The sequence below is a fragment of the Molothrus ater genome, chromosome 28, assembly GCF_012460135.2.
Source record: "Molothrus ater isolate BHLD 08-10-18 breed brown headed cowbird chromosome 28, BPBGC_Mater_1.1, whole genome shotgun sequence".
NCBI lineage: Eukaryota > Metazoa > Chordata > Aves > Passeriformes > Icteridae > Molothrus > Molothrus ater.
The window spans coordinates 3489257-3513083 of record NC_050505.2 but is presented as its reverse complement, the minus strand read 5'-3'; the positions used below and the strand labels follow the sequence as shown (position 1 = coordinate 3513083).

The window sequence follows — 23827 nt, the reverse complement described above, 5'->3', positions numbered from 1 at the left end:
GGAGCATTTAAATTCTGCAGCTTCTATTTAATTTTGTGATTTTTTTTTCCCCGTGGGCATTGAGAGAACATTGCTATAAAAAGATGTGCAGCTGTATCTAGACTTGAGTGTATTATTTATTGATGTGGGTAAAATACACAGAGCTAAAGCTGTACCAGGAAACACATTGTAAAATTTTATCATTTCCTGTCCTTTGTATTTCATTAGGGCCTTCTCTGTATTATCAGTCATCATATTCTTTAAAAACTGTATAATGTGCCAGGTTTTTTCCCTGATTTTAGCACACTCCTTGGTCAATGGGTGAAGCAACAGAACTGGGGGAACTTCAAAGGGAAAAGAAACAAAAGGGGAAAAAATGCAAGAAAACTCTAGCAAAAAAAAAGTGACCTACAGTGTGTGCACAACTCAGTTTGCATCTCAGCTTCTCTCCAGTCTAAATAACCTATGACTGTTGGGTAGCTGCTGAGGAATTGGCATTAATCCCTGCTTTGCCATCTTTTATCACAAAGGGACCACGACTGCCCAGAATTTGGGGAGCTGATTGCAGAAAAGTGCAGCATTTGCAGAGTCCCACCCGTTTTCCCGTGGGTGCTTTGCCCGTGGGTTTGCACCTTGGCAATGTTTTTTCCAAGGAACTGGGCTGGTAAAAGCAGGGATGCTCAGGAATGCCTGAACAGATAAGCACACTTGGCTGCAGGTGATGGTGCTTGCACCTTGGCAATGTTTTATCCAAGGGACAGGAACTGGGCTGATAAAGGCAGGGCTGCTCCGGAGCACACTTTGCTGCAGGTGATGCTGTGTTCCCCCACCCCAAAAACCCCATCCTGGTTTTATCCTGCTCCCCTCACACACTGGTGCCTTGTGCAGGAGCCAAAGTCACTCCTCCAGGCCTCCAGCATGGAATTGTTTGTGCTTTTGGAAAAGAGCAGCAGGAGGAATGCAGGGCTCTGTGTAGAGAAGGCATGGCTGACTCTGGGAGTCTCTAGGTGCCCTCAGAGAGGATTTGAGCTCTGGTGATGCCTGGGCAGGCAGGAGCTGGCAGCCTGGGTTTACTTTGCTGCTGCTGCTGTGTACAGAGCAGACTGAACCCTTCATTTCTGCCTCCTGCTCACGGCTGAGATCCCTCCCCTCCTCTTGCTGCTCAGTCAGCGGGGAGATGCGAGGAGGGAAGGAAGGATGCTGCTGAGCTGCACTTTGCTCCAGTACTTGGCACATCCTTTGCAGTATCTGCTGTTTTCTGAGCAGGGATGCTGCCTGCCTGCCTGCTGAGCAATGCAGCCATTCCCCACTGCTCCCTTTGCAGGAAGATGGAATCGTAACCGGGAGAGTGAGTGAGTGATGCGGCTGCTGCTGCACAGAGACTGACTGGGAGGAAGAGAATTGGAGAGACTGGAGTATGTGCCTGCCTCAGCAGGCACTGCAGTGGAAAAGCCCCTGACTGAATAGATGCAGGTTGCTGCTCTTTAGGCATTGCTACAGAGAACTCAGGAGTCGGATGAAATGCATCGGCCTCCTTTTTCACTGCTTCTCTATTGTCATCATGCATTAATTGCTGGGAGTTATTTTCCTTCCTGTGGCTGACTGCCTGCATCTTTTTTTCCTACTGCAGGAGAAGCAGTGAGGGAGAGAGCACAGCACCAGCCCGGCGTCCTGTCCCACAAGAAGGCTCCTTCCTGCGGGATGTGCCAGCACAGTCAGGGGCTGCTGCAATGGTGCAGAGAACCTCTGGAACACCTGGATTTGGGGTTACCCATGGCTTATAAAGTGGTCCCAGCTTGCATCTAGCAACTACCTGGAGACATTGGCTGTCCTTTGGGGCTTACTGACTGCTTTCAATTTTCCTGTCATCCCTGCTTTCACACTCATCTGGGTCGACAGCATTTGAGGGAGGGGAACGCGCTCCCTCGGCCAGGAATCGGAGGGTGCTGCAAGGAAAGTGCAGGTGTGAGCTCTGGAGGGGACTGCAGTCTGACCAGCCATGGCTCAAGCAGCTAAACAGCTGAAGAAAATCAAAGACATCGAGGCTCAGGCTCTGCAGGAGCAGAAGGAGAAGGAAGAATCCAACCGCAAGCGCAGGAACCGCTCTCGGGACCGGAAGAAAAAGGTCAGTGGTGCTGGGGTGAGCAGCCCTGCAGGCTGTGCCTGTGCTGAGGCAGTGAGTGTGTCCGTGTCTGGGGGCACTGCGGGGTGGGCGCAGAGCGGCAGAGGGGCAGCCTGGTCCCTGTGTGCACGCAGCACATGAAACAGCCTGAGCTGGAACAGCACAACACATGAAACACAGGACAACTTTTGGGAGCAGAAATCTGCTGTTTACCCTGACGGCTTGCGGGGAGCTGGGGGGAGAGAGGGAGGGAGCACAGATCTAAAAAAGCCTAATGAGGGGTAAGGGAACTGAGGGCTTTATCAAGGCAGCTTAATAGACTCACTCAGCCCAGTAGCAGATTTGATCTCTGAGATAAAAATGCTGTTTTCTGGTTTCCCTTCAGCTTCCCACAATTGCTTTTTGTGTTCAGGGCTTAGGAACAAGAGACCCCCACCCCTTTGTCTAGTGAAGGACTCATTTTGTTGTCCACTCCATCCCTTGCTTAGTCTGCACCAGAATATTGAAACCAGGGCACAGCAGGAGCAGACTCCTGACAGAGAAGGCATTTCAGTGCAGAGCTCTGTGGGTTCTGCTGCTCCTGGGGGAGGCTGCACCTGTGCATGGGACAGGGGTCATCCTCCCCTGCTGGCAGCAGGTGAGGGAAATCAGGGACAGCAAAGAGGAGTCTGTCCCTTCTGCTGGTACCAGCATGCTGCTGCCTGGGGTCTGCCAGCTGTTTTGAGCTCTAGATCCTCTCTGAAAAGTCACTGGCAGTTTTTTTTTCCTTGCTGCCAGCTTCCTGCACGAGTGGGCATGTTGCTAAGATAGCTTTGCTGCCCCTTGAAGACCTCTTGAACCTGACTGTTCTTGTCTCAGCATGGTCTGAGGGTTTATGTGCTATGCACCAGTGCAGAAAGGCAGCGAGGGGAGAGGTGAAACCAAGGATAATCGAGGATATCTCTGACAGGAGGTTGTGATACAGGAATTCTTAGGTGGGCTTCTCCTCTGCCTTTAAGTGCTGGAGATTTCCACGTGCCCCTGTGGGCAGGAGCCTCACAGCTGAGCTCTACTGTTGGAGATCTTGCTAGCTGGGCCCTGAGAGCACTGAGGAGAGCCCTGCTCTTCTTAAAGCTGGGCCAGCGCAGCCTGGAGAGGTCTGTGACCACAGAGAGGGAGTCCTCGGGGGGAGATGAGTGGGCACATCAGGACAGATGTGAGGTCTGCAGGCAGCAGCTGGGGGGTTGAATGTGGGGCTCATTCAGCTGCCCCACTGTCGTGCCAGAGCCTCCTCCTCCTCCTCCTCCTCCTCCAGTGGTGATAATTGCTCAGTGCTTGCAGGTCCACGGCTGCTCCCTGCAGGGCCTCTCGCACTGGAAGCTGATGGAGCAGCTTGCCTGAGGGCTTTAAAGGGGATCCCATGTGAGGAGCCACCTCATCAGGACATTTTTCTGGTGTCTCCTGTTAGCCCTGCCCCAAAGCCTCCGTGTCTCCAGTGCCAGTGTTTTTCCTGTGCACTCTCCTTGGGGCCAAGCAGAGGCCTGCCAGGATGTTCTGGGATCTCTCACCCTGCTCTGCTGCAGTCCTGGGGCTTTGGTTTGGGTTAGGTCAGTGCCTCTCAGTGCCCTGTGAGCTGCGTGGGACTCGTGCCATGCCCATGCCCAAGGCCCTTGCAGTGTCTGTTGGGATGTACTGGAACCACTGAGATGCCACTGACTCCTTCCTCTGTTCCTCCTCTTCCTCCTGTTCCCCTGCCAGTGCCTGCCAGCTCTATCTTGCAGTGTACACAGACTCAGGCTCTGGTGTTTGCACAGGGCAGGGTGTCACTGATAGCTGGTTGAGCCCACCAAGAGATGAAAGTTAGTAGAGGCATGACTTATGATCCAGGGCAGCCTTAGGGTGACACAAAGCAGAGGAGATGGCCAGAGGGAAGGAGATGATGGCCTCAGGAAGAAATATCCTCTCATCCCATCCCATGTTATATCTTCAGTTTAGTATCCACTAGCATTCCCTGGAATTTTTGTGTGGCTGTATGTGTCCCATGAAGTGCATGGTTGCATCCTGCAAGAACCTTGTGTTCTGTGATACCTGGGGGCAGTGAGTTCTGTTATTTAATGCTGTGTTGCCCAAAACCCTTCTCCTCCCTTCTCCTTGGACCGTGATTGTATTTGTTGCTTTCCAGTTTCCGCAGCAATTTCTTGGGTTTTGTGTTAAGTGCCTGTAATGATAACCTGATTGACCTTGTTCTGTCCATTTCTGCGTTCTCTCCCTCTTGTTTGTCTCCTGGCACAAGCACAGTCCAGCTGTGTAACCTTGTCACTTCTCCAACGTTCCCTGCATCCAACCTTTGCAACTGAGGATGATGGCAGTTGAGTTTTCATTTGCCTGCATCAGGGATTTAAGGAAGGGCTCCTTGTCCCTCACCCAGGCTCCCTGACCTGCCCAGGAACAGGGCAGAGCTGCCCATGGGACAGCCAGGCCTGTCCTGAAGTGTTCCTGCTCTGCAGAGTGCCTGGAGGTTGTCTCAATCTTAGGACGACCCCAGAGACCAAGTTTTCAATAGTTCTGTGTGTTCCCACATTTAATGCAGCTGTGAGGACTCACCAGGGCCATGGCATGACGTCTTTGTGACTTCTGATAGAGAGAGCAGATGTGAGCAAAAGAGAGTGTGAGTTAACACAAGATCGCTGCTATCAGAGAATGTGCCAGGCATCATCCGGGCTGGCTTCTTGCTGTGCCTGCTGCAGGATCCTGGCTTCAAATCTCCCCGTGTTTTCTTTAAAGGGGCAGTTTAGGGGGCACCAGAACCCTTCTGTCATTGCTGCAGGGCTGCACGTGGAGTTTCTGGTGTGGCCATGCACTGACAGGGAAGCAGGGATTGACAGGAGCAATATCTGGGCTTTGGATGCAGCTAAATGTCTCCTTTTTGTGGTTTTGAGAGGCAGTCACAGACAAGAACGCTCCCTTCCTTTCCCTGCAGATGTGGTAAGGCCACCTCAGCAGGAAGGCCTCCCTGGGAAGTCATGAAGATCACTTCAAAGACAGCCCTGGCTTTGCCAGGGTCGGTGGGCAGCAGCAAAATCCGTTAGGAAAGTGGAAATGGGAAAAGTGGTGTCCTGACACTGTTTGTGAGGCAGCTCCGTAGCTTGTTGTGTGAACAGTTATTGAGATCTCTTTGAGTTGCATGTGACTATTGTAGTTAAGACAGAAAATGGACCAAATCCCCTGCCAGGAATTCTGGAAGCATTGGCAGAGCTCACCAAATGGGTTGTTAGAAAGGGCCCACACTGGGGCCCAGAGCCCTTTGTCTCACACATACATTTTCAAGCAACTTGCAGCTGTTCCAGGTGGTCCAAAATTGATGAACTGATGGCATTGTAATCTGACACACTTTGACTGAGACTAATAAATAAAAGTTATGAAAATCTGAATCTATGAAAATCATCTGTCTTCCTATTGAAGTGCACTTATCCTGGTACTAAATTCAACCAAATATTTCATCAAGCATAACCAGGGGCAGGCACCTTCATCTGCCTCTCTACAAAGGTGCAGACTCCAGCTGCACTTCTCAGTGGACACACAGGAGGCTGGAACCTCTAAAATGTCTTTGACAAGAGTGCAAATAACAGGAGGACTTCAGCACCAGCAGCAGTGCCAGTATTGTCCAAAGAACTCATCAGGTGCACGTGTCAGAGCACACTCGGGCTGTGTGCAGCATAACTGGGGCTGCAGCATTAAATAACAACACAGCCAAAAGCTTGAAGGGAAGTTCTTGTGATGATTCCTATCAGGGTTTAAATTATTAGTATGAAAGGTGTGATACATCCCCTCAGTACGTTCAGAGCAAACTTTGCTTGGGAACAAGTCTGCCTGAATTTACCACTTTTCTTCTTCTTCTTCTTCTTCTTCTTCTTCTTCTTTTCCCTTTTTTTTTTCTTTTCTTTTCTTTTTTTCTTTTCTTTTTTTTTCTGTAAGGGGGGCAGGGAAGGTACAATAAGGAACAAAACTCTATTCTCTTTCTGCTTCTCTCTACTTTCTTTGTCTTGCAAGTGTTCAAGAGTGAGACAGTCTCTTGTTATGGATTTGTAGAGCATCTCCCACAATGCATTCTTGAGTAGTAAGTGATTCCTAACAAGAAACTCCCTGCATAAAACTCCTTGGCTTTTTTCTAGTTGGTAGTTTCCTGAGAACAGCACGCAGATCAGCCTGAGGGCTCCTGGATCTCCACATTACAGTCTGACACCCATCCTCAGTGCTGTATATGCAGCAGGGAAATGTTTTAGTGCTCACACTGAAACACATCCTGCCAGGAGGGCTTGGGAGGGTGCTTTGGAGAAGGGAGACAAGGCTTTTGTGAGAGTGGGTTTGGATTTTGTGGGGAAGTGAGAGCAAGGTGTTTCCATTTGGCAGAGAGCTCGCTCTTCCTCCAGCTGGAGTGAAATGGTGGGGAAGAGCTAAGGACAGACAGAGGATCGAGTGACCCCCTTCCCATACTCAAGCATGGATAAGGGATAAGTTTGGGCGATTAAAAGGCTGATAACAACTGTCAGAAGAATCTCTGAGCTGAGGTGTGTGAGGCAGAGGCAGCGCTGAGCTAACTGGGGCGACGTGGAGGATGCTGAGGAGAATGTTTTACGTGGATTAATTTTTCCCTCCTTTGGAAGCTGGGGAAATGTGGTAACTAGAACAAGTCAGGCAGGGTTTGGAGCAGCAGCCACAAACTCAATCAGACAGAGCAGCAATTACAGATGATTCCTTGGAAGGACAGTCACACAGGCGTGCAGGGTGACTGCGCTTGTGCTTTTTGTGTGACAAGCAAAAGAGGTCACAGTCACTCAATGACTGTGCACTGATAGGGTGTATCAGGGTGGTCTGAGCTTAGGATTCTGAGACAGAAAATCAAGACACCTCTGCCAGAATTATGCAATAAGCACATGAGAAACTGGGGTGAGAAATCGCTGCTGGAGCGCTGCCAAGGAGCAGCCACTGGGTTTGTTCTGTCTGCATCCTTTCAAATGGCTGTTTCTGTGCAGCAGCCTTCAGCTTGCTCTGGGTTTGGAGAGGATGCAGAGAAAAGAGTGATGGAGACAGAAGGAGGGCAGAGGATTTCAGCAGACCCAGCTGCAGATGGCTCAGAACATCCCAGGGATAACTGGACTTCTGAGCTCCGCTGTGTCCTGCTCCCATGGATGGTCACTGAACCATCACTGGATTGCTGAGATTCCTGCTTTCAGTGGCTGTAGGTGCTGCCAGAGATGTGGCTTGGCTGGCTGTCAGCCCCCAGGGTCTTCACTAGCTGCTGGAGGTGTGCTGGATCTTACCTGCCAGCTGGAGCTCAGCAGCAGGAGAAAGGACCTTGCTAGAGCTCAAGAGCTGCTTTGTCTCCTTTCCCCAGGACGGGGGGATAAACAGGAGCAGAATACGGGCATCTGGATGTGAGGGATGTGGGGCAGGAGCAGAACCCACTGCTGCAGGGGTTTGCTGGTGGGAGAAAGCACTGGGGGGATGTTGGTGCTGTTCTGCACTGCTGCTCTGCAGGCTCTTAAATTATTCAGGTTCTAACAGCATCTGTATGTGCTTGGTGAGCCCTCTGTGCTGAAATGAGGTGAGCAGCCTCTGAAGCCCTGTAGCATTCAGAAATCTGGCTCAGGAGCAAGTTCTTTCAAGCTGTGCCCTGTCCCCTGGCCAGGACATCTGCCCCAGGAGGGCACTGGCTGAATGCAGGGATGAGCCCTGCCTGGAGCAAATGCTTGCAGGAGGGTGAGCACAAAAGGCAGTGCCTTCACAAAAATCCTGCATGTGACAGCCTGCTGGGCTTGGTCTGTCCAGCACAGGAAGCCACCTGCAGTGTGGTGAAGCTGAGGTAGGTCTGAGCTCAAAGGAAAGCAGATTTACAGAGTGCTAGAACTGGAAGTTTATTCTGAATTGTGCTAGTTTGTTTTAATTGTCTAAGTGTGTCAGGGTTGTTCAGAAATGCAAACTCTCTGTCGTGGTCTGGAAAGGTGTGGCATCACCAGTGGTGTGATGGTAGGATGGATCAAGGATGGTGGAGATTTCTGGGTTCCCTGGCCTATTTACATCTTTCTTGCAGTCCTCACCTCCAGCTCTCAAAACACCACGAGGGTAGGTTCTGAAAGCCTTAGTTCTGGATTGAATAGACCAGCCCTGTCAAAACTTTCCATGAGTAGAGGGCAGCTTCCTAGGTGGAGGGAAGTTCCTGACACCTTCTCTCCCTAAGGGCACTTCTCAGTATGACAGAACCATCTGAAAATTCACATTTTCTTTCACAGATGATTATGTCATGTTTTGAGCCTCAACTCTGCAAGCAGCAGCAAAAAAAAAATTCAAGCTCCCTTCCTATTTGCAGACCAGATTTTGCTGACTGGGTGAAACTTTAGGCCAGAGCCTTACATCTCTGTGTAGGGGCTGCAAGTGTAGGGGACAGTGATAAATCTGTGGCTTCAAAATGTTGCATCCCCAGTGAAAAATCTACAGCAGAGACAAAGCAGCAGGTATTCACTGAAGTGTCTTGGGAGGAGGAAGGAGAGAACACGGCAGCAGGAGAGCATTTAGGAAACAGATGAGGTTTCTATATTTGTGCAGAGATGAGGAAGGAGGGAGAGAGTGTGTGTGCGCGTGTGTGTGTGTGTGTGTGTGTGTGTGTGTGTGGCCAGGCCACCAGGAGGATTCCTGTGTAAAAGAAAAGGTTCTCCAGCAAGGGAGCAAGCAGAAGTGAAGGCTGTGGTCTGTTGTATTTGCAGGGAATGCCTGACAAAGGCAGGAATGATGCATCTGGCTCCATGTTCTCAGAAGGCTAATTATTACTTTATAATACTATATTATATTAGAGAATACTAAACTAAAGAATTCAGAAAGGATACTTACACAATGCTAAAAAGATAACAATGAAAACTCGTGACTCTTTCCAGAGTCTTGACACAGCTTGGCCCTGATTGGCCAAAGAGTGAAAACAATTCACATGAAACCAATGAAACAATCACAAACAATCTCCAAACACATTCCAAAGGAACGAAACACAGGAGAAGCAAATGAGATAAGGATTGTTTTCCTTTTCTCCGAGGCTTCTCATCTTCCAGGAGAACAATCCTGGGTGAAGGGATTTTCCAGAGAATGTGAATGCCACAATGGTCTGTCGCTCCCCTGTGGTGACTTTGCAGGCTTTGTAGGGTGCATTCGTGTGCCTAAGTTGGAACTTTTAAATGGGAAATGCAGAGAGCAGCACACTGAAACCCTTTGCAGAATATAAACTGTCTTTGATTTTTAACCAGTGTGATAGTCTCTGCAAAGGAATATTAAATACTGTCGCCTTCTTACAGTGGTTAGGAGTTTAGTTGGAATGATGCTAATTTGTTTTCATTGTCTGAGTGTGTCAGGGTTGTTCAGAAATGTCACCTTTCTGCCATGGTCTGGAAAGGTGTGGCATCACCAGTGGTATGATGGTAGGATGACCTTCTTACAGTGCCATTTCTCCAGCAAACTGAGGTGTCCAGATACTCTGCAGGAAATTCAGTGAGTTGAGTCCATTCATGATGCCATGCTTGGAATGAGGAGCATTGTGCCTTTCCCAGGGCTTGCTGATTACAACACCAAAGAAGAAGACAAATCCTGTGAGATCAATACTGTTTGGTGGGTGTGACAGGTGTGGGGTGAGTGAAACACGAGTTCAGCTTTAACAAAATACTTGCCTGTGTACCAAGCTCTTCATTACATTGATCTGAATATGGAGGAGAAGAGTAAAGGGTCCTTCTTTGGTCTGCCTGGAAATCAGCTGTACCTTGCTGATGACTGAAGTGTGAGCTTTTACTGTGTGCTATAGCCATAAACATAAATGTCTTGTAGGTTCTCACACTGCTGTTTGAATCAATAACATTCTCCTGTAAATGCTTTCCATGGCTTTGATTATAGTAGTAACTATTGTGTCCTTAAATAAGATGCTAAACTTCAACAATCCAGTTTTCTTGACTTGTGAATCTCTGCATGGAGTTTCTCTTCTTTTGGAGTGATTTTTTATTTATTTCCCCTCTCTATTTCCCTTGTGGTGAATGAAAGTACTCGGACTGACAGTGGACTACAGGGAGGTGGTGGTGTACTAGAGAGTTCTGAGAAAGGTAAATCTTACTGAATTGGCTTTTGATGTTAAAGTTGTCTTTACTGCAGTGGGGAGTTTTATAGTTCTTCCCATCTTTAATGCTGAAAGCGAATTTGTGTCTGTGGAACACTGGTTTGGCTTGGGCAGAGGGAGGGGGTTCGGTGCTAGGAGATGCCTGCATGGGATCAGCATTTGTCCTGAAGGCTTTCATTTCCTCTGCTTTTTCAGCCGAGTTCTTCAGCTCTTTTCCTGGCAGAATCCCCTCAGCTCACAGTGACAGCAGTGGGTTTGGTCCAAGCAAGAATTGCTCAGTGGAGCATGGCATGGCAGCTCTCCTTACACGCAGCTTGGCCGTGCCACTGCTCTGATGCAGAGCAATGTGCTCCTGTTAAAGAGCAGCACCATGGTCAGCAGGCTCACCCCCTTGCTGGGAGGGCTGGGAGGGAAAAATCCTTCTCATCAGTCTGCTGTCAAATGGCTGAGGAGCTGAGATTGCTGCAAGAGGAGCTGCAGTATCACAGGGCAAAAGTATAAAATATCTGTTGCCCACTGTGTGAGGCAGGGATCCCAGGATGCTCACAGGGATCCCAGGATGAGGGAAGAGAAAAGGATCTGACTCCATGTTTCAGAAGGCTGATTTATTATTTTATTATATATATTCTATTAAAACTATACTAAAAGAATAGACGAAAGGATTCCATCAGAAGGCTGGCTAAGAATACAATAAGAAGGAATGATAACAAAAGCTTCTGTGTCTCGGACAGAGTCCGAGCCAGCTGGGCTGTGATTGGCCATCAATTAGAAACAACCACATGAGGCCAATCCCAGATGCACCTGTTGCATTCCACAGCAGCAGATAACCATTGGTTACATTTTGTTCCTGAGGCCTCTCAGCTTCTCAGGAGGAAAACTCCTAAGGAAAGGATTTTTCATAAGAGATGTCTGTGGCAGCCCACCAGGACTGTATCAGCAAAAACTGCTTCCCAAAACTTGTAAATTGTCCCTGCCAGAGGTGAGATGTGCTTCTCAGACCTGTCAGGGAAGTCCTCCAGGGCCAGCAGCAGTTCAAGAATGCATAGCAAACACCTTCTCTCCATTTAAAAGGTGAGGCAGCAGCATTTGCTGTCTCCTGCCAACGTTTCACAGGGAGCAGCAGCTCTGGCCTGCAGGGCCTCTCAGTGTGTGCTGTGGCACCACCATCATTTTCTGCACAGGGTCAATGAGGGACATTCATTCTGCCCTTTCTGTATAGCCAGACACTGTGGGTAAATTGCAGATATTTGTGTGGCACCACCATCATTTTCTGCACAGGGTCAATGAGGGACGTTCATTCTGCCTTTCCTGCGTAGCCAGACACTGTGGGTAAATTGCAGATATTTGGGAAGAGGAGCTGACATCTTTCACTAATTCACTTTGCTTTAAAGTCATGCCTTAGAGCCAAGAAAGCTGTGAAGACACTTGGAGCAGCTGATTGGGATGCTCTGTTCACAGCTGCAATAATGATGCAACTTCCTCATGAAAATGGGAGATAAGGTGCATCACTGAGAAGGGCCATTGCACACTGAGAGCTTCAGTCTGAACAGACTTTTTCTTTGCATTGGTGGTGTGGTTTTTGTCTGGTTTTTTTTAGGAATAAATGCAGCATTTTGCCTGGAGAAGGTGCACTGTAATAAGACATGAACCTGTAGTTTGTTCTTGACAGTAAAAACGTATTGAAAAACACTGAGGAAAAAAAAAAAAGAGAGAGATCAGAAAAGGATGAAGCTTCAAAGTTTCCTTTATTGCTCTTTGGAGATTTCTGGGGAAAAAAAAAAAACCAAACACCACAAATGAAGCACGTAAGATGATTTTTGTCCTCTTTCTGGAGCTGCAGCTGCTGCAGTCAGCTCCCCACCCTCAAGCTGTCTGCTGTTTGCTGCCAAGCTTTGCCAGCAGGTTGCTGGGATAATATTTGGCTTTTTTAATGACCAAAAAAAAGTGCCTGGAAAACAGATATATATAATTTTTGCATTTACATTAAAAGAGGTATGTGACATGCCAGAGATCTGATTGGGAGGTGCCAAGAAACGACAGAGAATCAAGGAATCTCTCTAAGTGCCCAGCCGTGAATACAAGGACCTGATTCTGGCTATGTTTTTAAAGACCAGCATCAACAAACATGCATGCAAGCATGTTTGGAGGGTGTTACGTCTCTGAAGAGGCACTGAGGGCTGCAATAATTGGGAGGACAGAGTGAAATGCTGGAGGGTCCCAGCAGGGCCATGTTCCAAGCCATGGTCAGCAGGTAACCCAGCCCAGCAGCTGTGAAAGAGCCGGGGCTCTCACACATCTGCCACAGGGGGCATCCTGGCCAAAATGGTTTCTCAGCCTCTGCCTGCTGGCAGGTGAAAATGGCTCGTCTTTTCTGTTGAAAAGAACTTGAAGGAGTCAAAAGAGGAAATTATAGGATTTTTTTACTGTTTGATTCCATTCCTAGACAAGCAGAGCCTTAGTAGTCCCTGTAAAGCAGATACTTGGGCTCCCTCAAGAAGTTAAGAGGAGGAATTCTAAAGTTTTATGTTGAACTGCTTTTCTGAGCCTGATACCCAGCGTCCTCTATAGTTGCTGTCAAAGATGCTACGACACTTTTCACAATAAAGTGTTTGTGTGCATGGACTGACTCTTCTGCTCAGCAAAAATCCCTCTTAGATAATTACATTCTGCTTCTCTCAAGCCACTCATTTCCCCAGCTCCTCGAGCGGCTGGAGGCTGCCTCCTCTTAGTCTGTGTATGGGATCCCTCCTTTAGCAAGAGGGGGAAAGAATACAAGGAAACTTTGCAGAGTAGGCTGAATCTCAAAATGCAAGTGCCAGGAATGACAAAGTGCGGGACACACTTTGGCCATGTGGAAGAGAGACTACATAGGAAGCAGTAGTTCCCTCCTTCAGGTTTCTGTGTTTCATGTTGTAAAGCAAATTCTGTCAGAAGCCTGGCATAAAAACCTCTCAGATGTTTCAAATCTTTCTCTCTGCCCCTGCACTTGGCTTGTACTGAACCACCCTGACCTGGCAGCTCAGTGAGGCAGGGTCAGTTTAAAAGTGTAATAGCAGCAAAACCCCTGAACAGGGAATGATGAGCATTGACTCCATGGTTGCAGAAGGCTGATCAGACACTTTATTGTTACTGCACCATACCATAATACACTGTATTATATGAAAAACTGATCAGACACTTTATTGTTACTATGCTATCCCATTATACACTATACTACATGAAAAACTGATCACTTTATTGTTACTACACTTTACTACATGAAAAACTGATCAAACTCTTGATTGTTACTACACCATACCATAATACACTGTATTATATGAAAAATTGATCAAATTCTTGATTGTTACAACACCATACCATAATACACTGTATTATATGAAAAATTGATCAAACTCTTTATTGTTACCACACTATCCCATTATACACTATACTACATGAAAAACTGATCACTTTATTGTTACCATATTATACTACATGAAAAACTGATCAAACTTTATTATTACCACACTATCCCATACTACACTATATTATATGAAAAACTGATCAAACTCTTTATTATTACTACACCATTCCATACTACACTATACTTAATGAAAAACTGATCACTTTATTGTTACTACACTATACTACATGAAAAACTGATCAAACTCTTTATTATTGCCACACTATCCCATACTACATGAAAAGCTAAACTAAGCAAACACTTTATTGTTACTACACTATACCATAATACACTATATTACATGAAAAACTGATCAAACTCTTTATTGCTACTACACCATCCCATAATACACTATACTTAATGAAAAGCTGATCAAACTCTTTATTTTTACTACACTGTACCATACTACACTATACTTAATGAAGAATTGATCCAAAACTTTATTGTTACTGCACTTTACTACATGAAAAACTGACCAAAGTCTTTTATTATTACCACACTATCTCATACTACATGAAAAACTGATCAAACATTTTATTATTACTAAACTCTCTCATACTACACTATATGATATGAAAAACTGATCAAACTCTTCATTGTTACTACACCATCCATCCTACACTACACTACATGGAAAAACCCTTCACCCTTGCCAGACCCACGTGGATCCAGTTGGTCAATGAATCAAAACACCATCACCAGAGCCCAATTAAGAAAGGACCTTTTGGTAACCAATGTCCATAACGTGCACATTCCACAGGTGCAGAGATTAAGATAAGAATTGTTTTTCTCACAGCTTCCCAGGACAATCCTAGGACAGCCATGTGCCTCTCTCTGCTCAGAGGATATGTGATTACCACAGGAAAGCATTTCCTGGCACCGACAGCACTGGTTTTTTGCAAATCCTCAGGGAATCATAGTGCTAAATGCTACAAGAGTGTTAATTTTGTAAGGTAAGCCATTGTGCAGTCACAAGCTCGGAGGTGTCCTTGCCATGCACGGGATCTCTGTGTGCTGCTGGAGAGGGGATCAGACCAACAGCTCCTCCTGTGCTTGGCACAACTCGTGTGTCACATGGAATTCAACCTCTCTGCTGTGATGCAGTGGGAGATGGGGACCAGGCTGTGCTGCCTCTAACTTGGCTCTGCTGGCTGGTTCTGGCTGTCCATCCCCTCCTGGATTCCCTGTTCTGGCTGTCCATCCCCTCCTGGATGCCCTGTTCTGGTCCATCCCCTCCTGGATGCCCTGTTCTGGCTGTCCATCCCCTCCTGGATGCCCTCTTAGTGTCCATCCCCTCCTGGATTCCTTATTCTGGCTGTCCATCCCCTCCTGGATTCCCTGTTCTGGCTGTCCATCCCCTCCTGGATTCCCTGTTCTGGTTCATGCACTCCTGGATTCCTTATTCTGGCTGATCATCCCCTCCTGGATTCCTTATTCTGGCTGATCATCCCCTCCTGGATTCCTTATTCTGGCTGTTCAATCCCTCCTGGATTCCTTATTCTGGCTGTCCATTCCCTCCTGGATTCCTTATTCTGGCTGTTCAATCCCTCCTGGATTCCCCTCCTGGATTCCTTATTCTGGCTGTCCATCCCCTCCTGGATTCCCTGTTTTGGTCCATCCCCTCCTGGATTCCCTGTTAGTGTCCATCCCCTCCTGGATTCCCTGTTCTGGTCCATCCCCTCCTGGATTCCCTGTTCTGGTCCATCCCCTCCTGGATTCCTTATTCTGGCTGTTCAATCCCTCCTGGATTCCTTATTCTGGCTGTTCAATCCCTCCTGGATTCCCTGTTCTGGTCCATCCCCTCCTGGATTCCCTGTTAGTGGCTCTGGGGCCAGCACTCTCGTGGTGCTCAGCTCCCAGCACTGATAAAATGGAGTACCAGCATCCTGGTTTTCATCACTTGGGGGGAAGGAGGATTGTTTTTTTATTAATAACCCAAATTACCCCATGAAATGGCACTTGTCTGATGTTAAATATTAAACTCCCTTAAGTGGGTGAGCTGGGCACAGGAGCAGCAGCGTGCTGGTAGTGATGGGCTGTGGAGGAAGATGAAGTGGTGCTGGACAGCATTAATTCTTCCTCCCTGGAGAGCCTTCCATCCTCAGGGCAGCCAGGTGCTCTTGCACGCAGCTCCCCGGCTTCCAAATGGCATTTTTCACACTTTAAACATTTTGCACGCTTTGAGCAGATCTGAACATCAAAGGCTGGTGGATCCTGGCTCTGGCGTTGCCATGGCAACAGCAGCTGAGAGGATTTGGATGTTTCTGGGATGGGATTTTGCTGCTGGGTGTGTTGGGCACGGTGGGGCTGCTCTGCTCACATCGGTGGTGCTGTGGGAGGGGATGCTCTGGCCCAGCCCAGGAGGACTCTGGTGCAGAATTTGGGTCTGAGCTGCTCACCTCAGCTCCCTCCAGCCTGGGAGAGGAGAATGGAGCCCTTCTTCCCGTGCTATGGCACATGTGGAAGTAGGTCAGCTCAATTATACCCTCAGATATTCTCATTTCTCTCCGTTGGCTCTCAAGGGAGCGGAGCATTGAGCCTTGCTACAAGCATTGACTCTGTAGGAGCCCAAAACTGCTTCAGTGAGCCTGTCAGGTGTCTCTTCTTCAGTGAGCCTGTTCAGGAGTCTCTTGTACCCCCCTGCAGCTCCAGATGTGCTGGACACTGTGGATTTTCAGGAGTGAACATGAAGCCCCAGGGCTGCTCTGCTCACGTCCATGGTGGTGCTGTGGGAGGGGATGCTCTGGCCCAGCCCAGGAGGACTCTGGTGCAGAATTTGGGTCTGAGCCGCTCACCTCAGCTCCTTCCAGCCTGGGAGAGGAGAATGGAGCCCTTTCTTCCCATGTGGAAGTAGGTCAGCTCAATTATACCCTCAGATATTCTCATTTCTCTCTAAGCATTGAGCTTTGCTACAAGCATTGACTCTGTAGGAGCCCAAAACAGCTTCAGTGAGCCTGTCCTTGGGGTGCTGCCTCTTCCACCCCCCTGCAGCTCCAGACATGCTGGATGCAGTGGATTTTCAGGGGTGAGCATCAAGCTGAACACTGTGAAAATATAATATTGATCTGTCTGGGTAGTGTGCTACAGCAGCACAGTCAAGGAATCAAAACACCATCACCAGGGTCCAATTAAGAAACCACCTTTGGGTAAAAAGCTCAGTCAAGGGGCTGCTGTTGACCCTCACAGTGAGTCTGTCAAGCTGTGTGTCCTGGGCAAAATGCCCCATCCTCCTCCTCCTCCTTGTGTGCTGTCAAATGGGAATTCATTGCTGTTCTGTGAACATTTCTCATTTGGGTGACTCTAGCAATATCTGCTGGGGGAAACAGGTAAGTGTTAAGGAACTGCCTGAGACCTTGGTTTTTGGGGTTTTTTTTTTGAGGTGTTTTCATGAAAATGGAAAGAGCTTTTGGAATTAAAAGCTGCTCATTTTTTAGACTCGTATTTATTATTTTTCACATGTGATTTATTGGGACATGCACATGGCAGGTGTCCTTTGGGGGGTGGGAGGGTGGGGTGTGTGTGCAGACAGGCTCCGAGACAGATTGGGGGTTTGATGCAGGAAATCAGATAATTCTGAGCACCCAATTCCTTGTGCTGTCACAGCAATAGACAGTGCTCAGACTTGTGATCTCAGTGCTGCCGGCCACTGCATACTAAAGGAGAAAATATTTTGTCAGACTGCCTGAACATGACAGAGCAAGAACATTTGGGTGGTATTTAGGCACAGTGCAGACCTCAGATGATGCTGGCAAGGGGGATATTTACAGACATGAACAGAATGGGGCTGCTGGGAACGTGCCTTGAGCTGTTTCATTTTCCAGCATCAGCCTCATTCCATGGTTATGACAATGGGGAGATGCCACCAGCTCACATCCCAGGCAGCAGACTAAAAAACTTAATTTTACAACTCACTTTATAAGTGTTTTGACCAATCCCACAAAGCAAAAGCACATTGACAGTAGTTCTATCCAACCACTGTAAGCACAGGTACCTTTGGTTAAACAATGCCTGCTTATTTCAAATACAATACCTGCTTGTAAGCCCTAAAACACAACACATAGAGCTCCATTATTAAGCTTAGAACTTCCTAATATCTCTCTAGATAAACTTTCTGTAGCTTAAAGAGCTATTCAGACAAGCATTAATACACAGACCATTGTTCTATTTGTCCTTGCTTTCCTACAGTTTAAATACTTTTTCTGCTGCCCAATCTCATGGCTGCTCCTTAGCTCTGCTCTCAGTTCTGCTGTATCTGAGGCCTTTTGCAGCTTTCCCCAAACCCTCTGATTTTGTAGATTCCCACACTCAGAGACTGGGTGGCTGAGAATAAAGGTACACTGAAACTGTGGGGCAAGATCTGAGCTCTTGCTCTCTGCCTTGATGCTCAGGGGCAGAGCAGATTCCTGTCCGATCTGCCTGCCAGGTGGGGACATCTTTTCTCACAGGAGGTCAGTCTCTGCTGCCTCCAGGCATGCACTGCAGCCAAATGATGGAAATCTCTCGGTTTTGAGGTTCCCAAACAGGCAAAACATTCAGGCCTCTCTCTGTTATCAATAGACTTGCAGTCACAGCAGGAGCAGTGGATTCAACAGGATCAATAGCTGGGGTGGATTAAGTGCAGCCTGGGAAGAGTCTTGTTACATCTTTCAGATGGTGCCTGTCTGAATGAAAGCTGAAATCTGCACCGTGAGCAGTAATTAAGAAGTGATTTGCCCTTGGCCCATATTGTGGGCATAAAGCCAAATTCTGAGTTCCCAGACCTGGGAATTTTCAGGTTCAGGCTGAGTTAGGTGATGGTTTTGCTCTCAGAACTGCCTAGTCTCTAAGAGGGGTCAAACAGTGAGTGCTAATCCTGTGGGTGAGATGTGTTCTGGCCCACTGGATAAGAGAGCTGGATGCAGAGGTTGTTGAGCACCTTTATCTGTGCAGAAATCTTCTTTGCAGCCAGGATAGCACAGCACTAAGCTGCAGCATAAACAATGGCACATGAATATTCCTTTCCTTTGGGAGCTTTGCAGCTCTTTCACGGCTTCACTCTGAGAATCTGACTTTCTGAATAAGCATAAATAAGGTAAATCAGTGTGATGAGATTTTCAGTTGTGTTGCCTGGCTTGTTCAGATGACGAGCAAAAAGAACACTTGATAAGTGGTGTAAGATGCCAGAGAGGCACATGCTATGAAACTGCTCTGTATGAGTGCAGGGAGGGGCAAAAACCTGCTGAAACCTCTTGGTTTGGGGCTCAGATAGCTTTCCCTGCAAGAATTAAATTGTGGTTGTGCTGGTACAAGGCTGCTGTCTCTTGGAGCAAGAGAGCAGTCTGCTTCCTCTCCAAAGCCATGCCTTTGGAGGCAACAGTGCACAGTTCAAGGAACACAACCTCAAGAAGATCTATTCAATTTGTATTTCTGAATTTCCTTTGGGAATCTCAGATTAAATACTTCTGAGCTGATAAATGACCACTAAATGGCTTCTTAGATCAGGACTATGACAGGAAGAGATTCCTAATAGCTGCTGAGCCTTGCAGAGGGTTTCTTTTCCACTGGGTTTCTTTTCTTTCATGCAGAGGGTTTCTTTTCCACTGGGTTTCTTTTCATTTGTTCTGTGCTTCTGTGTGCCAGTTTTTAGACTGATTTGGAGAGATTTGGCTTCCCCATCGTCCCTCCAACAACAAAGGAGATGGAGAGGCAGCTGGAGAGCAGGGGCTGGAATATTTGTGTGCAGCAAATCTTTGTCTCCCTCCCACCACATCACATTGTACAACTCCTCAGACGGAAAGGTGAAGAGCAGGGGTCAGTGTTGACCCCTCATTGGCCCGTGGCTGATGGTTCCAGCACGTTGGAAGTTGAGCACCAGTGGCACCCAGGGACTTGCTGTGAAGTGAAATCACAAATCACCACGCCAGGAGCCACGAACAGCACAGGAAAGCCAAGCCTCAGCTCTGTGAAGTTCTGAGGGCCGGCTGCTCTGAGCTGCAGCATCTCTCTCAGCTCTGCAGAGCATCCTTACCCACTTATTTATTCCTGCATCACTGCTGCTCTCTCCCAACAGGAGGAAGTGGCCTGACAGCATCTCTGCTTTGCTGTGTACCTGCTGTTATCCATGGCTGGGCGGCAGCAGCAGAATTGCTGAACATTTAAATTATTCAGCTTCTGTTGTTGACTCAGCTTTAAAGCCACATTGATGTTTCCTGAGATAATAGCTTGCTGACTGGAACCTGGGAGCCTGGCTGCTCCTGGGAGCCTCTGCAGGGGCACAGGGAGTGTTTTCCTCTCTAAGGAGAGAGGGGACAAGCTGGAGTAAGGTGAACCTGTGTGTATCCATGTCCTTGCACCAGGAGAGCGTGCAAGTGCTCAGGAGGGAGCAGCTCCCTTCAGTAGCTGCCGCCTGGCCTCATTTCTCATTTCTCATTTCTCAAGTGGCTGAGTTCAGGAGGGGCTGTGCTTCCTTCCCTGGGCAAAGGCACATGCAGCTTCCTCAAAATATGAAAGCCCATTTTTATGTTATGTACCTTTTCAAGCCCATTGTTATGTTATTTACTTTTAAAAGCCCTTTGTTATGTTATTTACCTTTTCAAGCCCATTTTTATGTTATTTACTTTTAAACCCCATTTTTATGTTATGTACCTTTTCAAGCCCATTGTTATGTTATTTACTTTTTCAAGCCCATTTTTATGTTATTTACCTTTTCAAGCCCACTGTTATGTTATTTACTTTTAAAAGCCCATTGTTATGTTATTTACTTTTTCAAGCCCATTTTTATATGTTATTTACTTTTCTCCAAGGCGATGTGCCTCAGGTTCTCTGCTGCACACATTCCACCCCTCATTCCCTTTAAATGAGAGGAAGAACAGCTGAGGACAGCCTGGCAGCAGCCAGCGAGTGCCTGGTTCTGGGCAGCCACTTCTCTGGTTACATGGCAGATACCAAAACCCAGGAAGGAGCCTTGCATTCCTTCACAGCTACATCATCACACAGCTGAGGAGTTTCTCCAAAGGTCAGAGGCAGAACTGTGTATCTTGGAAAAAAAAAAAAAGGCTCTTTTTAGCTGAAGGATTGGGCTCTGCTTTCTAAATCTCCGACAAAGCTTCTCCTCACCCCTGGCTCTGTCTGCAGCTGCTGCTGGAGTTCAGTGTTTTCATCTCAGGTGTGAACCTGGAATGCAGCAGCGCTGAGGCGCTGGGGATGCTGAGCCTTGTCCCAGGAGCTGGCTCAGCACAGCAGAGGGAGAAATCAATTTTCATGTGGCTATGATAAGTATTATAGCATCCAAGGAACAGCACCTAAGAGAATACTGGAACCCTGGCTTGCACAAAACATCCCTAAATCCCACTGGGGTGCCCAGAGGTTGTTGTTTGGTATTTTCACTGGAATTCTTGGTTGCTTCTTCTCTATGTGAATTTGCTCTTTTTTAGGCAATATTCCTGTTTTTTCTGGTGTGAATGATGTCCCTTTGCAGAGCCCCAGTCGAGCTCTGTGTTAGCTTTTGTGAGGCACTGACAGACAGTGGCTCTGTAGGTTCAGAGCAGCAGCACTTTCAGGGCAAATGCAGAGTGCCAGGCAGGCAGCAGTGGCAGTGCTCGTCCCTTTGGCAACAAACATTTGAGCTCTACCTGAACTGAAGGTGGAGGCTGTTCTATTTCAAATATTAGAGGGAATCTAGACTGTCAATGAAGTGCTGAATGACTCTGGACAAAGGGAAGCTGTTTTCCCTAGACTGAGGTAAGGACTCTGCTTTGCTCTAATGCTAAACTTGGTCTTTGCTCAGTACAAAAATCTCAATTTCTATGTAATGCAAAGAATTTTGCCATCCTGACATGGTCTATTGATCTCCTTTTCCTGCCTCTCAGTTTATGTAAGCTTTTCTGGTGGTGGGCTGGGCTGTTTTACAGGAATTCCCTAGAGAGATAACAGCTGGCAGAGCAGTTGTTTCTTTTTTCAGGCTGCAGATTCTAAAGCTGTATTTATCCCTACACTTCCCAGGCCTTTCCAGGTGTGATCATCTCATGGCTGTGCATTCACTGGTTTGGCCCCAGGGCCTGGCTCGAAACACTTTGTGTGGTATTTTTGGGGTCCCCAGGACAAAGGAAGGAATTGATGAGTCTGACTCCGTGTCCTTAGATGGCTAATTTATTATTATATTATATTATATTATATTATATTATATTATATTATATTATATTATGCTATACTAAACTATACAAAAGAATAGAAGAAAGATACAGACAAAAGGCTACAAAGAATGATAATGAAAACTCGTGATTCTCTCCAGAGTCCTGACAGAGCCTGACTGTGATTGATCATTAAGTTAAACAATTAACTTAACTTAAATTAAACAACTCACATGTTGGATAAACAATCTCCAGACCACATTCCAAAGCAGCAAAACAAAGGAGAAGCAAATCAGATAATATTGTTTTCATTTTTCTCTTAAACAATTCACATGTTGGATGAACAATCTTCAAACCCCATTCCAAAGAAGCAAAACATAGGAGAAACAAACGAGAAAATTATTGTTTTCATTTTTCCTCTGAGGCTTCTCAGCTTCCCAGGAGAAGAAATCCTGGGCAAAAGGGATTTTTCAGTGACCCATCTTGGCCTTCTTGACCCTGTAAGTGGCAAAAGGTGAACGGTAGCTGGAAATAGAACCCAAGCTGTGTGGCTCCCCTGCAGTCCTTTGCCAGGCTGGCCCAAATTTAGCACCTGGAGCCAAGATGGAGCATCTGGAGCAAAGCAAGAGGGGTGAGCCCTGCCAGGCAGGCCATGGCTGCCCTGCAGGGTCACCCCAGGCTGGAGCACAAGGAAAGGGTGGGACGGGAGTGATCTCCAGGAGCTCTGATCCTCTGGACAACTGGTGTGACTCCCTTGCGTGTCTTTCAGAGAGGGCATGCACCAACCACTGTGGACCCCTTGCCTTCTTGCTGCAAGCAAGGATCTCCTGAAGGGATGCTGGAGCAGGAGTCTGCTGTGCAGGTAGAAGGGGGGAAGGGGCGCGTTCATTGTGTTGCAGTGGGCCCTAGGCCCTGCAGAGAGCCTGGAGCTGCTGTCACCAGACCTCATCTGCCACTTCAGTTCCATCTCGGTGTCCTCCATGTGGGACTGTGCCCAGCCAAGCTCTGCAGGGACCTGTGAGAAACCTCAGGTCTTCTGCTCGCTGTCTCCAGCCCAGCACAGACAGCGTGGTTCTGGCCACAGAGCTTTCATTTTGCTTCCTATTGCTGAAGTTTCATCTTCCCTGGAACGATCTGAGGAGCAGAGTTCACGCACATGGGCTCCTCAGACGTGTTTATGAAGTCTGGCTCGGGCATGACTCTCACTAAACACTGCCCAGCCTGGCAGCTCTCCCCAGGTCCTGACGTAGGATGAGCCGTAATCTCCAGACTCCAGACAGGAGCTTCCTTGTTGTGCTGCCGTGCAGTCAGGTGTGTGAGTGGTGATAGGGTGCAAGTCCAGCTGCTGATAAACCTCTTCCAGCCCGCTCATGCTTGGTTTTGGCTGCAGCATTGAGCATTGGTGGGTTGATGAGAGCTGCAGAGTGGCTGTCCAGGGTGAGCTGACCTTCTCCTGCAGTGATGACATGCATGCATTGCCTGAGGGTGAGTACCTGGGCATGGTCAGGGTTTCCTGAAAAGAGGAGAGGAATCAGCTCAGCTGCTTTACATGAGGGAGTTTAGGTGTATTCTGGCTGGTAATATGAACTTCAGTCCAGAGATAATGCCTCTTCTCCCCAAAGAGCTGCTGCTAAATGCACCTCAGACCAGCAGGAAGGGTTTGCTGCCCTTCTGGGGTCATTGGTAGCTTACCTAAGATCATCCTTGGAGCCACAGTGCCTGGCATGGAAACCAGGTCCCTCTGTGCTGTATTTGCCTTGTCGTCCTCACCACTGCTTTACTGGGAGAAGGGAGGTGCCCCAGGCGATGTTTTCTTTGCAGTATTGTGATGGTAAATGTTGATTCCTGTGTGGTCACCTTCCTGCCCTGGGACAGGTGCACAGGATGATGTTTCTGTCTCAGCACAGTGCTGTGCTGGCTCTGCTGTGGAGCAGGTGGCTGTGCTGCAAAGGCTTTGCTTGCATGTCCTCACCAGGGATCTGCTGGCAGGGATTTATTACCGGGCCTGTGCTTCTGGTGCTTTTCTGTCAGTGCTTTCTGCCCTGCATGGCTTC

At 47.7% G+C, this 23827-nt stretch overlaps 1 protein-coding gene across 10 annotated transcripts in view; it reads left to right on the top strand.

Moving 5' to 3' along the window:
• Positions 1-1174: 1174 nt before the first annotated feature.
• The window catches only part of LOC118700376 (ankyrin-1-like), a 70451-nt gene continuing 47798 nt past the window's right edge, over positions 1175-23827 (top strand). For 3 of the 10 annotated variants that reach the window (XM_036404817.2, XM_036404813.2, XM_054517490.1), the window contains exons 1-2: positions 1176-2104; positions 22543-22635. In XM_036404817.2, coding sequence (XP_036260710.1) covers positions 1979-2104; positions 22543-22635 — 219 coding nt within the window. In that variant the 5' untranslated portion in view covers positions 1176-1978. Of the gene's footprint in view, positions 2105-22542; positions 22636-23182; positions 23259-23827 lie in introns of those variants that run through there. The other 7 variants (XM_054517492.1, XM_036404818.2, XM_054517491.1 and 4 more) reach the window with 4 other exon arrangements.